This window comes from Pseudophryne corroboree, chromosome 8, assembly GCF_028390025.1.
Source record: "Pseudophryne corroboree isolate aPseCor3 chromosome 8, aPseCor3.hap2, whole genome shotgun sequence".
Lineage (NCBI taxonomy): Eukaryota > Metazoa > Chordata > Amphibia > Anura > Myobatrachidae > Pseudophryne > Pseudophryne corroboree.
In genome coordinates, this window is record NC_086451.1 from 194,198,668 (window position 1) to 194,213,950 (window position 15,283).

General features: G+C 41.3%; 1 protein-coding gene across 4 annotated transcripts in view; it reads left to right on the forward strand.

Annotated features, from left to right (window-relative positions):
* NHSL2 (NHS like 2) overlaps positions 1 to 15,283 on the forward strand; it is a 738,014-nt gene that overhangs the window by 588,846 nt on the left and 133,885 nt on the right. For 3 of the 4 annotated variants that reach the window (XM_063937037.1, XM_063937039.1, XM_063937038.1), the window contains 2 exons: positions 3,732 to 3,861; positions 8,271 to 10,803. In XM_063937037.1, the coding sequence (XP_063793107.1) occupies positions 3,732 to 3,861; positions 8,271 to 8,586 (446 nt within the window). In that variant the 3' untranslated portion in view covers positions 8,587 to 10,803. Of the gene's footprint in view, positions 1 to 3,731; positions 3,862 to 8,270; positions 10,804 to 15,283 lie in introns of those variants that run through there. The other variant, XM_063937040.1, reaches the window with a different exon arrangement.

A 15,283-nucleotide genomic window follows, 5' to 3' on the forward strand; every position in this document is an offset into this window, starting at 1 on the left:
CAATCCCCAATGCACAACACGAATAGACGGTGAAAGTTCTCAGAGCGCTTTCACCCTCTCCTTCTCCACTGATGTACCACGACTCACTCCAATAGTGACCACCGCGTACCCAGTGAGGCGTCCTAACTGGCTTCTATTCACTGGAAATTTTTAGGAGTAACTTACCTTTTCCAGTGAATATCTACCACTGGAGATTTTCCTGAGAGCGACCAGCGAAAACTCCATTTACGCAATACACAAATCACGCTTGCATATGCTCTACACGGCGCTAATGATACAGCGGTTTTGCGCAAAAAGTTTGCACAAGGGTATCAAGTTGTGCCACGTATCGCACCCACAAACATGCGGTCCAATCACACAGCGTATAGGTACTTGTTACCTATTCGCCCTACGACTACCGGAGTCAAATACACAAGCTGTGCTCCTCAGCCGGAGTGTAACAAAAAAACTTTAAACTTCGATTCAAAATGCACAATTCCCTATTATGCTCCTTTGAAAATCTCCTCTCGAGTTGCGTACTTCACTATTTGTATTAACGTAAGTCAGCCGCCTCATGCCACCAAGCCTCCACTTACTTGGTGTCACCTACGGGATCCCGAATTCTTCGGGGGTTCAATCCACTCACTCTGACTTTCAGCTCACACAAATACACAGTGTTTTTCTGTACAGAAAAATTTCCACTCCTTCTGATTGGCAACTTTACCCCAGAGGTAGTACAGTTTAGACAAAAGTCTTACACTAATCTGCTTTTGAAATCAGATAGTTATGTGCTATTTGTATTAAAAGTATACTATCCCGCCGTATTTGAACAATTATCGTGTGATTCTATTATGCGCACGCAACTCTACACAATCTTGCGTAATCACGCAACCGTGTGTACCTCTATGCAACGTGTGCGACCCTGCGCCACGTGCACGTTTTTGTACGCTGTCCTCACGTTCCGTACCACGTGTACCAACGTGCGTACGCAATAAAAACCACACAACTTCGATAAATGTGAGCAATAAAAACTACTATCGCTCACTAAACACAACCCACACTTGTTCTGTGTAAACCGTAATGACTAGGCCAGAACTGCGTTTTGTGTTTTACAATTACGCCTTTAATATACTATATCAAATTTATCTATATAGCAAACATATGTATCCGATTTCACACAGTTCTAAAATTACCTAATACTGTATAGCTGTGGCAACAATATGTGAGAGGGTATGCAAAGTATCGGTACGCCCTGTGTATGCTTGTCGCGCCAAAAATTACACTGAGATGGTAAACGGCTTTTTTCCCGTGTCCGGGTTTCACACCAGCACCTCTTAAGACTGCAGCACAGACGTGATCTAACAACACAGAATAATAGGGTTTAAGAACACCCAAGCAACCAGAAAAAGGTTTAACTTAAGATGTGTCTCCACCCTTTGTTGATAGATCAAAGTCTGTTCTATTAGCTGCAAATCTGTGAGTATGTAGTGAACCGGAGGAGCCCCCAATTGTGAATGCAAATTATTTTACAGGACAAAAAGCAATACCTTATTTCACCAAAGTTCAAGCCGCTGCGGCCGCTGTATTTAATCTTTAACCTCTGTACTGTTTACACACCTTACGTACACAAGATCGTACCATGTGCGTGCTCTGCATACCTACGCAGAATAGGTGTAGTAAGTAAACAATTTGCGTACACAGGCCTACACGCTATTAGCACAATGCAGCAGCCCGAGTGGCTGTAAATACACTTTAAACCTTAGCAGGAAAAGGGACACGACACCAATTGTATTTAAAAATATACTGGGGTCCAACCCACCAATGGTTATTTACTAGCAGGGGGTTACAACAATAATACAATACAATAAGAGAAGAGGTTACAGTCAATGGTACATACGTTTGTTCGCCTGCGCTACCTGGTCTGGTCCTCAGTCAATCAAGGTAGATGACCTTCAGAGAATGTGTGTGACCGGGCATGCAGCTGGCCTTTTATACATTTGTCCAAAACCTAATACAATGGAAACGGTAATCTCTTCACCTATAGGTCACTGGGATGGTCATTTACAGTACAGGAGAGATCATAGGTCGGTTTGAATAGGTGGGCGATGTCTGTTCCAGGTGCACTTGCAGTTGGTCTCCACTGGGTTCCCGCCGAATATCAGGAGTACAGTAAATACAGTTGATATTAATATTCAGCTCCTGTGCATATCTATTCGCAGGAGCGTGCTATCTTCCGCAAACTGATACCGTAATATTGCTCTTAAAACACCTTACAGCTGAATACCAAACACCACCTCCTAACCTAATTCTGTCCCCTCATATCCTGTAAAGGTGAATCCCTTTGTTATTATACCCTTTAAGCAAGTGTAACTCGCTGGTGTGGTGCATGCAGACTATGTGTAAATTGTGCGCTATGTGTATTAAAAATGAAATGTGTCTTTGTGGCTTTTCCATGCGATTACAAATGCTACCGTAATTACTCATACCACGCGCTAATACGCACTAACGCATGAGCGGCTATATGCAGCTTACGAGTATGCGCACGCACGGCAGAACAAGTACGCGCATGGAGGCCATCTGTGTGGAGTTTGTCCGTGATGTGTATGGCTGTAATATTTTCAACTTCAACAACTGAGTCTGGTAGGAGGGGCATAGAGGGAGGAGCCAGCCCACACTCTTAAACTCTTAAAGTGGCAATGGCTCCTGGTGGACCCGTCTATACCCCATGGTACTAATGTGGACCCCTGCATCCTCTAGGATGTAAGAGAAACTAAAATTATATGCTCTAAGATACAGTAAGTAAGGCCCCAAACTTTTGTTTAGGAAGTTCTTGAGGTTACTTAAAATATAAAAGACCTTAAGAATGAGAAGATTAATATGATATGCAAATACAACCACTAACACATTAGTAGTCATTCTATGAAATCTTTTATGCTCTTAGAGCAATGTCGAAAATATGTTAGGCATAGAGTTGAACGCAGGACAGTTTTGCAGAAAGATCTTGCCTGTTTTTTTTGCACTACGCAAACTCCAAAGCCCAGCATATGCATCTGCGGATTTCTGGGCAATAAATTTGCATCTCTACTTGATGCTGAAAGGGCAAATCTGGGTGGTTACAGAGCAAGTTGATGGTATGTCAGATCAACTGCGGACTAAGCAGGGTTGTTCATATGTGTATACGCATCTGTTTTCAGACGCTTGTTTTGCACCAGGGATAGGACTTGTGCAAGAGCGTACTGATAGATGTATAGAGGTAATACAGTCACATAAATTTATACAACTCCGACCTGTGGGCACACATACATATCTAGAGCCTGATTCATGTTTGTACTGTAAGTAAAGGAGATAAGCCAGTAACATTGTGTCTGGAACAAACCATGCTGCCATGCAAGGGGAGCAAATACAATTATATTTTTTTCTGTGCAGGGTAAATACTGGCTGCTTTTCCATGTAGCCCACAAATGTTAGCTTTATTTTCACACTGCAATTTAGACCCCCCCCCCTCCTCCAAATCTAAATCTCTTTGCACACATTACATCTGCCCCACCTGCATGTTGATTGCTTTTTTGCTTTTCTTACAAATACAAATCAGGTCTTAGCTCCATGCAAGCAGTCTGTGTGCAGTAGCCCCTAAATCTGTCATTATAGCATAGAAGATTTTAGTAATTCATAGTTATATGTTAGTTCCCAATCTCAACTTTGCGAGAATCAGTTTTTGATTAATGATCCCAGACTTTTTTGATGTATTTTAGGATATCACACAGATGTAGGAGGAGAGAACAAATGTGTATCAAGCAAGACAGCAGACTCCATCATTGAAGATGATGATGAGGTGTTTGTGAGTTCAAGGACCACAGAAGACCTATTTACAGTCATTCACAGGTAAGAGCTATATTAGTGTAAATAAAAACATAACAGTGTTGTAAAGAAAACACATCTGCTTTAATGTTCCACCTAAAGGCCCATACACACTAGGAGATTTTCATTTAAAAAAACTTTGACAACATCTCTGAAAGATATATCTTTCACCCAAAGTAGTACTATTTTCCCAAAGAGCAAGAGATTTTCAGGAGGCAAAAGACTTTGCTGAAAATCTTTCATTAGAAAGGCTATTTACATAATGGCCTGGGTTTGAATTCCAAGGGTGTGAGCATGGGCCATTTTACGACTCTGCTGCCATAATGTGTAAAAAGGGGACTCTGCTGCCGTAATGTGTAAAAAGGGGGACTCTGCTGCCGTAATGTGTAAAAAGGGGGGCTCTGCTGCCGTAATGTGTAAAAAGGGGTCTGCTGCCGTAATGTGTAAAAAGGGTCTGTGGTCTGCTGCCATATTGTTTAAAAAGGGGTCTGCTGCCATAATGTGTAAAAAGGGGGTCTGCTGCCATAATGTGTAAAAAGGGGGACTCTGTTGCCGTAATGTGTAAAAAGGGGGACTCTGCTGCCGTAATGTGTAAAAAGGGGGTCTGCTGCCATAATGTGTAAAAAAGGGGAATCTGCTGCCGTAATGTGTAAAAAGGGGGACTGCTGCCATAATGTGTAAAAAGGGGGACTCTGCTGCCATAATGTGTAAAGAGGGGGACTGCTGCCATAATGTGTAAAAAGGGGGTCTGCTGCCATAATGTGTAAAATGGAGTCTGCTGCCATAATGTGTAAAAAGGAGTCTGCTGCCATAATGTGTAAAAAGGGGTCTGCTTCCGTAATGTGTAAAAAGGGGTCTGCTGCCATAATGTGTAAAAAGGGGGACTCTGCTGCTGTAATGTGAAAAAAGGGGGTCTGCTGCCATAATTTGTAAAAAGGGGGTCTGCTACCATAATGTGTAAAAAGAAGTCTGCTGCCATAATGTGTAAAAAAGGGGGACTGCTGCCATAATGTGTAAAAAGGGGGTCTGCTGCCATAATGTGTAAAAAGGGGGACTGCTGCCATAATGTATAAAAAGGGGGTCTGCTGCTGTAATGTATAAAAAGGGGGACTGCTGCCATAATGTGTAAAAAGGGGTATGCTTCCATAATGTGTAAAAAGGGGTCTGCTGCCATAATGTGTAAAAAGGCGGACTCTGCTGCCATAATGTATAAAAAGGGGGTCTGCTGCCGTAATGTGTAAAAAGGGGGACTGCTGCCATAATGTGTAAAAAGGGGAACTCTGCTGCTGTAATGTGTAAAAAGGGGACTGCTGCCATAATTTGTAAAAAGGGGGTCTGCTACCATAATGTGTAAAAAGGAGTCTGCTGCCATAATGTGTAAAAAGGGGGACTGCTGCCATAATGTGTAAAAAGGGGGTCTGCTTCCATAATGTGTAAAAAGGGGGACTCTGCTGCCATAATGTATAAAAATGGGGTCTGCTGCCGTAATGTGTAAAAAGGGGGACTGCTGCCATAATGTGTAAAAAGGGGGACTCTGCTGCTGTAATGTGTAAAAAGGGGGACTGCTGCCATAATTTGTAAAAAGGGGTCTGCTACCATAATGTGTAAAATGGAGTCTGCTGCCATAATGTGTAAAAAGGAGTCTGCTGCCATAAGGTGTAAAAAGGGGTCTGCTTCCGTAATGTGTAAAAAGGGGTCTGCTGCCATAATGTGTAAAAATGGGGACTCTGCTGCTGCAATGTGAAAAAAGGGGGACTGCTGCCATAATTTGTAAATAGGGGGTCTGCTACCATAATGTGTAAAAAGGAGTCTGCTGCCATAATGTGTAAAAAGGGTGACTGCTGTCATAATGTGTAAAAAGGGGGTCTGCTGCCATAATGTGTAAAAAGGGGGACTGCTGCCATAATGTATAAAAAGGGGGTCTGCTGCTGTAATGTGTAAAAAGAGGGACTGCTGCCATAATGTGTAAAAAGGGGGACTCTGCTGCTGTAATGTGTAAAAAGGGGGACTGCTGCCATAATTTGTAAAAAGGGGGTCTGCTACCATAATGTGTAAAATAGAGTCTGCTGCCATAATGTGTAAAAAGGATTCTGCTGCCATAATGTATAAAAAGGGGTCTGCTTCCGTAATGTGTAAAAAGGGGTCTGCTGCCATAATGTGTAAAAAGGGGGACTCTGCTGCCGTAATGTATAAAAAGGGGGTCTGCTGCTGTAATGTGTAAAAAGGGGGACTGCTGCCATAATGTGTACAAAGGGGGACTCTGCTGCCGTAATGTATAAAAAGGGGGTCTGCTGCTGTAATGTGTAAAAAGGGGGACTGCTGCCATAATGTGTAAAAAGGGGGACTCTGCTGCTGTAATGTGTAAAAAGGGGGACTGCTGCCATAATTTGTAAAAAGGGGGTCTGCTACCATAATGTGTAAAATGGAGTCTGCTGCCATAATGTGTAAAAAGGAGTCTGCTGCCATAATGTGTAAAAAGGGGTTGGCTGCCATAATGTGTAAAAAGGGGGACTGCTGCCATAATGTGTAAAAAGGGGGACTGCTGCCATAATGTGTATAAAGAGGGACTCTGCCTGCAATGTATATATTATACATAAACATTGGTGGCCAGTGGTGCCAGAACATATACATTGCTGGCCTCTGCTAGCAATGTATATATTACTGACATACATAATCATTGGTGGTGCCAGTAATATGTACATTGAGCGATTAAGGATGAACAAGGAGCGAGGTGGCCAAAACATTGTTTCCAAAACACACGATTGACTACCTCGCGGAGGATGATGCGGGAACACGCATCAGCGTTCATCACTCGCCCATACACACCAGTAGATTTTAAGCTCAAAGCCAAAAGTGATCTGCTTTGAGCTCAAAATCTTCTAGTGCATATGGGCCTTAAGTCTAAGGTCAGCAAATATGGCATATGAAAGTGTTAAGTGGCTCACTGAAGGTTTGGAAGATTTAGTAGCTAGAACCAATTTGTAAGCTCTAGACTTAATTTAGGGCTCAGTATTTTAGAAATGAAGGAACAATTGATTTATTTGTTCATTTACAGTTAGTAAACAATATCAATATGCTGCCGCGGCTCCTATATTCAGGTAAGAGGAGGGCTGCTGCCACCCATGCCGTGCCCGGAGAGGAGAGAGCCAGCCCTGGCAGTCCGGGTCTAGGCACATGCACAATGGATCTGGTTGGCACTAGGACCAGCACTTGCACACAAGCGGCCACAGTACTGTGCATAAAAAAAACACCAGCTTCTATGGTCTGCATTGGCTGCAGCCCATTGAAGCCAGATAGGCCTGCCTGAAAGGCAGGGACTGGCTTCCTACTCACAGCCCGGTCTGGAAGTCCCAGAGGGAGGAAACAGAGGCAAGTTCCATATTGAAACATTCCTCCTTGATTGGTTAATGAAAATATGATGCATTTTATAAACAGTACATGAAGGATGGAGGACCCCATCCCTGAAGAAGTTAGAAAAGACAAAATATGTTAGATGGTTCTCTTTATTTGGTTTGGAGAGCCTGGCTGGAACACAGAACCGCAGCTGGAGCTCACATCTGAGTTTGAGTGCAGCAGAGTTTGGTTTACCACACTTGTACAGGATTATTATCATTATCAGATGAGCTATTAATCAGGATATTTTAAATTGAAAAATACTTTGTCTATTTTTGAGTGAATAAATACTTTTTACTACACTATGATCCCCTGGTTTGTTTGGTGTCTTTTGTTATGTGGGTGTGACAGGAAAGCAACATAGAGGGGAATTGTTTTGGAAAAACCTTTCATTGTGGTTAAAGAGCATTAATATCAGCATTGATTAATTATTCTGTAGAACACATATATTGAATAGATTCTTTGTAATTTCATTTGTATTACAAAATACTACACTATGGTTTTATGCCCCTGATATGGGGCCGTGGTGTTTCTCTTGGTATGTAGGTATGTAACCCATAAAGAACACACTGAAATTTCTCATTGGATTTACAAAGATACAGAGATAGGCACATTTTGATCTTATATCTGGTACTGTATACTAATAAATATAATAGCAAGAAAACCCACATAGTGTATTAAAGATAAATAACTACATTCTCTCCTCAAAGGGTTACATATAGATTGTTTAAAACAGGTCAGTCATACCATAGGTGCTCATCAATGCTAAAGGAATCTACTCACAATCCATTTGATCCATAGTGTCTCATGCAGAACCTTTATGCCAAAGATGGATCTAAATTAAATGCTGAAAAGCATATACAGTATATGCAAAATACAGTACTGTATATATTAAATGTAGAACTGGCACACTGACCTTTACTGGGTTTTAGATAAGTTGCTTACTCCTAACCTAAGTTATAGTGATACAAACTACTTATTATGATCCAGTTTACCTCTACATTTTGGGTAATTTAACCCCTTCTTGTGTTTTATTTTAGATCTAAAAGGAAGTTATTGGGCTGGAAAGACTCTGGAGACTCCTTTGGTAGCAGACAAAGCTCAGTGTCACCAGTTAAAAATTCATCAAGCTCCACAAATAGTGACTTTACAAGTGGAACCATGAGCATTAGCCGGACTACCAGCAAAAATGAAGACTTTAAAGCTCTTCTCCAAAGGAAGGGCAGCAAGAGCAGCTTGGGGTCCCGCCCATCAGCTGCAGAACTTTTAAAGACCACCAATCCATTGGCACGGAGAGTGATGACTGAGTTTGCCCCAGAAATTGAGAAAAGTGGCAGCACAAAAACTTTGCCTTGAAGATCAAGTTTTTTTCAGTAGTTTTAAGAGAAAAAAATTGAGTTTAATATTACACATAAAAAATCTTTGCTAAAGCTGTATTTCAATGAATCATCAGGCAATGACACACCATATCTAAGCATCAGTCATTGCAATCTGCATGAAATGGGAAACACTCTCTTTTCTCAACTGGACATTTTAAGAAATAATTTCTTTGAAGAACTTGTTCATATGTTAAATAATCTTCATCTTCTGTTAAAGTAACCTAGAATGTTCTGAAAGTGCTGGCTTGAAATCATGCTGTGCCAAACTTAGCCTGGTATCCTAAGTGTAGTAATAATGTGACATTTACCACATCTTTTTCCTGGAATGTACAGGAGATACTGCATGTACCCCAGAAACCGTTTCTCAATTACTACGAACTTTGCATTTTGTAGTATACAGTATATTTAATTTTATATTCCTGTTTTCCCAGCCAAGTAGGGAGAATTGAGAAAAGCTTCAGCTCCAGCCTTGGAATATTCTTTCTGTACCAGTCTAAGTGGCAGAGTAATCCTTTAGCTTAAAATGCAACCTGCTTAACATGAACGTGCCACCAGTGATATTCACATAGACCAAATGTATGTGAACATTTTCAATTTGTTTGAATTACCGATACTTGATATAAGGCTACGTGATTGGTGTATAACGTATTATACCTAAAAACATTACAGATCTTGTAAATTATAAGGAATCTTGTTGGACCCTAATAAGACTTAAACAGAAGAAGGCAGTTTGCACTTTGTAACAAGCGCTAGTTCTCTTCTCTCATGGGATAGGACCTTGTACATATGTATTTATATGCCCTAGAATAAGAAAAATAACATTTCAATTTTACTTGCCCTGTAAATGTTAGAACAAGACATTTCTAAATGGGTCAGCTTCTATTCTAGGTTTAGTGACCTTGTAACCTAACACAATCATGTACTGGCAAATACTAGCAAACTTTAATAATTGTCACAATTTCTCCAACATTTAACATCATTTTAGAGTAATCATTTCATTTATTTACTTTCACAGTTTGTACAACTGTTATCTTGGTGATCTACATGTGCCAGCTACTTCTGTAATATTACCTCTCATAAAGGTGTATTTCAGTGCATATACTCACTTAGGGTATGACTTAAATATGAGTTGTGACTGGAGTGTGTACAATACAACCTTAAAAAGCCTTTACAGAGCTATCTACCACAATGGCAGTATGTATATTACATCATCTGTGAATTGACAATCAAGAGTTTAAGGTAAAGTTCTGGTGACCTTGTAATCATAAGTTAGTACATGTAGTGCATATAAGTAGGACGTCATGTTCATTCAAGTGACCCATGCACAACACATACTGTATGAATTATATAGTAATCAATTGTGAGGAAACAACACAGACTGTTTGCAATCCCTCTACTGATAGATGCCAATTAGGTGTGAATTCACATGTACAAATGGAATCCCTGAAATGGAACCCATATACTGTAGTTCTGCTAGTTTTGGGAAGGAGGAGATGTTAGTTTAATACTCATTTATGGGTAGAATTTGGCCTTGACAGAGAGGCTGACATCAGATATACTGTACCTCCTAGCAAATTCTTTTGAAGCAATGGCCTTACATTACTGCACAGTAGTTTAATGGCACTTTGTTGTCCATTGAAAGGAATGGCAGCCACCTACCAAATATCTTTGATGTTAAGTTAAATCATAAGAACCTTACTAATAACACCACGACTCCGCTGTAAAAATGAACACTGTACACATAGCTGTGGATTAAAGACCATCCTATCATACTAACGTTTGTGTCAATCCACATCCTTGTACAGTAATGTATCTTATAAATATATATACATTATAAATATACATATATATATATATATATATATATATACATATATGTATATATATATATATATATATATCTGGATGATGTAGCTTTGACATGCTAATTTGAATTTATATTGTAAACATCGGAGCTTTGTGCTATGATGATGGTTTCTATCTGCTGTTTTTGTCATTGTTTTTCCATCACGGTCAGTAGTCCCCAGCCTTGTAAGGAATGAACCTTTTCTTTGCAAGGGTCAGTTCCATATTCCAGGACTGCTTCTCAATATTTGATGATGACCAGAACGTGTGTATAACTTCAAATGTATTGACCCATATTGCCTTTTATTTTGCATCCAGGTAATAAAAATGTACTGGTTTACTAAAAATATATGCTGTTGTTTTATTTAATTCTGTTTATGTATGCATGAGCTGTATCTGTTTTACCTATATGTTTTTCTAAGTGTCAGGTCCGGGTGTTTTTGTGAATCCGTTAACCCGGGACCAACCACAGGTGTAGGTGCTGGGGTATGAAGAAAGCAGGGAGGACGAAGAAAGTTCCGTTTCATATATATTTATTAAAAATAACAATTCAGTAAAGAGTTAAATGACAAGTTGTTAATCATCATATTATACTGAAGAATTGCAGGAATGGCAGAAATAATATGCAGGATAAATCTCAAAAACAAATAAAAGAAATGTTCATGGAACTGTATATAAAACAAGCTGATGAATAAATGTTGAATTGTCCAAATATAAACAAGCTTTGATGCTGAACTGCAGAATGTGTTTAACTGGGTAATGCAGACATGAAGAAATAACTGTAAGGATTTGCAATGAAGTTTTGAGAGTTAACTGAGAGGCTGTGAAGAATTATCCTTGTTATGGTAACATAGAAAATAAAAGTACTGAATTGGGTTACTTACAGGTTCCGGAGATCACTGTGAAAACTGTAGCAGATGACAAGGTGATGAACGGGTTAAATGCAGAGTAGAACAAACGAACAGCTGAGGGTAGTGGAATCCTCCAAACTTTGTATGGTTGAAGGCAGGCAGACAAGGTAACCTCATGCAAGACTCTGGGAATCCAACTGTTTCCAGTAGGTGTGCAATTAACTGACAGCACAGCGGAGAGCCAGTGGATCTTTAGCAGTGAAGGCTGCAGATGGACCTCTGGGAACGGAGGCGATATCTGGACCACGGGAATCACACAGGAATGCACGGAGAGAGCTCAGAGCTAGAGCACAGCGTTGATACAACAAAGCACTGGCCCAGAGTAACATAATCCCAGCCTACTTAAAGGCAGCACAAGCACGGGATTGGCTTACACCTGCCCACAGGTGTTTTCACAAGTGCTCTGTATTACCTATTTGGTCTCCAACATGGCCACCTCCTATACAGCAGACACACCGCAGTGCCTTAGGCCATTTGGTCCCTGCACTCTCAGTTCCCAGAATCTGCATTACCTGTGCCACTGATCACGCCGCGTCCCCACACGGGCGCACAGCACCGCGAGCAACCGCACTGGCAACGGACGAACCCCAGAACCTGCAGAGGTGAGAGACCGGTTCGTGACAGTACCCCCTCTTCTAAGGGTGGTCTCCGAACACCTTTGAACCTTATCAGGATTTTTGGAGAAGTATTTCTGTACCAGTCTTGGAGCATGAACATCTTCAGAAAAAACCCAGGATCTCTCCTCCGGACCGTAACCCTTCCAGTCGACCAAAAACTGTAAACGTCCATATCGGCAACGTGAGTCCACAATCTCTTTAACTTCAAATTCCTCATCCTGCAAAGAGTGAACTTTAGGAGATTTGGACTGGGTAGTACGGAATTTATTGAGAATCAAAGGTTTCAATAAAGATGTATGAAAGGCGTTAGGAATTCTCAAAGACGGTGGCAACTTGACTTTGTATGACACAGGGTTGAGTACCTTTACAATGGGAAATGGACCAATAAACTTGGGAGCAAATTTCTTAGAAGGAACTTTGAACCTGAGATTGCGCGTAGAAATCCAAACTTGGTCTCCCACCTTGTAATTCGGTACAGCTTTACGTTTTCTATCTGCAAAAGATTTATAACGAGCGGAAGTTTTGACCAACGACTTACGCACACAACTCCAGATTCTAGATAGACATTGAAGCTCTTGATCTGCTGCTGGAACCTCTAGGGCTGGCAATGGATGGAACTCTGGCACACGAGGATGAAAGCCGAAGTTAATATAAAAGGGCGTAGATTCTGAAGACGAATGGAAGAGATTATTATGAGCAAATTCTGCCAATGGAAGATAATCAACCCAGTCATCCTGTGAGGACAATATATATAGCTGGAGAAATGTTTCAAGATCTTGGTTTACTCTCTCAGTTTGTCCATCTGTCTGAGGATGATATGCAGAAGAAAAATTCAACTTGACATTTAAAGATGAACAAAGCGACCTCCAAAACTTGGCCACAAACTGTGTTCCCCGATCAGAGATGATCTCTCGAGGAAGGCCATGCAACTTGAAGATTTCAGAGATGAACAATCTGGCTAGTAAAGGGGCTGATGGTAACCCAGTTAATGGAATGAAATGTGCCATTTTCGAAAATCGATCCACTATCACCCAAATGGTATTTCGCCCTTTTGATGGAGGTAGATCGGTCACGAAATCCATTGAGATATGAGTCCATGGTTTTTTGGGTATGGATAATGGATGTAATAAACCTGGTGGAGAACTTCTTGGACTCTTATGTTGGGCACATTTAGGACATGCTGCTATAAACTCTTGGACATCGGCTTTGAGACGTGGCCACCAATAAGACTGTTGAATAAATTTGAGAGTCTTTAGAACCCCAGGATGACCCATGAAGGAAGAGGAGTGAGCCCAGGTAAGCAGCCGTTTACGAAGATTTGTGGCGACAAAGGTCTTGCCAGGCGGAGGAACTGGAGAGGTTCGAGTCATTAAAAAGGACGTAGGATTCACAATGGCTTGATTCGAGGTAGCATCATTTAATTTAGAAGAAGCAAAGGACCGAGAAAGGGCATCTGCCTTTTTGTTCTGAGACCCTGGTCGATAGGTGAGCTTGAAATTTAATCGTGTGAAGAAAAGCGCCCATCTAGCTTGACGTGGATTCAAGCACTGAGCTGACTGCAGATATAGAAGATTCTTATGATCAGTATAAACTCTAATGCGATGTTGTGCTCCTTCTAGAAGGTATCTCCACTCCTCAAATGCCAACTTGATGGCAAGTAATTCTTGCTCACCGATTGCATAATTACGTTCGGCCGGGAGGAACTTACGGGAGAAATATCCGCAGGGATGGACCTTTTTATCTTCAAAGACTTGTGACAACACAGCTCCTACTGCTTCAGTAGATGCATCCACCTCTAGTAGAAAGGGACGATTCAAATCAGGCTGTCGAAGAATGGGGGCTGACACAAAGGCTTGCTTTAAATCAGAGAAGACTTTGATTGCTTCAGAAGACCAGTTCGTAGGATTTGCTCCCTTGCGAGTTAGGGCTGTAATGGGAGCAGCTAACGTAGAATAATTCTTAATGAATCTCCTATAGAAATTAGCAAAGCCAAGAAATCGCTGAATCCCCTTGAGAGTCATAGGAGTGGTCCAATCTCGGATAGCTTGTACCTTACCGGGATCCATACATAGCTCTGATCCAGAAATGATGTAACCAAGGAACGGTATGGAAGATACTTCAAAGGTGCACTTCTCTAACTTACAATAAAGTTGATTTTTCCTCAGACGTGTCAGTACCTCTTTAACTTGGTGACGATGAGACTTTAGATCCTTAGAGAATATTAGGATATCATCCAGGTACACTACTAGACACTTGTAGAGAAGATCACGAAAAAGTTCATTCACATAGCTTTGAAAAACTGCAGGTGCATTACAAAGACCAAAAGGCATTACAAGGTATTCGTAATGCCCATCCCGGGTATTAAAAGCAGTCTTCCACTCGTCCCCTGCCCGGATGCGGATTAAATTGTAGGCCCCTCGGAGATCCAATTTTGTAAACACAGTAGCTCCCTTTACCCGGTCAAATAATTCTGGAATTAAGGGTAATGGGTACTTGTTTTTCACAGTGATCTCATTGAGTCCACGGTAATCTATGCATGGTCGTAACCCACCGTCCTTCTTCTTAACGAAAAAGAATCCGGCTCCTGCAGGTGAAGAAGATGGTCTGATAAATCCTTTGGTTAGATTTTCCTGTATATAATCAGACATAGCTTGCGTCTCTGGGATGGATAGCGGATAAATTCGTCCCCTAGGAGGGGTTTTGCCCGGAACCAGGACGATTGGGCAGTCCCATTCGCGATGAGGAGGTAGAGAGTCTGCTGCTTGTTTACTGAAAACATCCGCAAACGATTGATACACCGGAGGTAGGTCGGGAAGGCTAATTGACCGGAGAGGTACAATTGAGGCTAAACAGTCCTTGGTACAAGATTTACCCCACGAAAGGACTTCCATGGTTTGACAATTAAGTTGAGGATTATGTTTCTGCAGCCAAGGTAAACCAAGTATCACATCTTGAGAGGCTTTGGGAATCACGTAGAAGGAGATGTATTCGGAATGGAGCACACCAACTTTCATCTTGAGACATACGGTTCGATGAGTAATTATACCATCTGGAATTCGACTTCCATCCACTGCTGTAACAGCAACTGCTGCTTCCAGAGGCATGGTTTGAACTTTAGACCGTAAGACAAAGGCTGAGGAGATGAAGTTCTCGGCTGCCCCGGAATCTAGGAGAGCTGAAACTTTCACTGTAGAACTTGGAACTTCTAATTGAATAGACAAGGTCGGCTCTTTCCCAGAACGTGATTCTAAAGTAACTCCTAGCTTAACCTCTCTTGAATAAGCTAGGAGCGAGAGTTTCC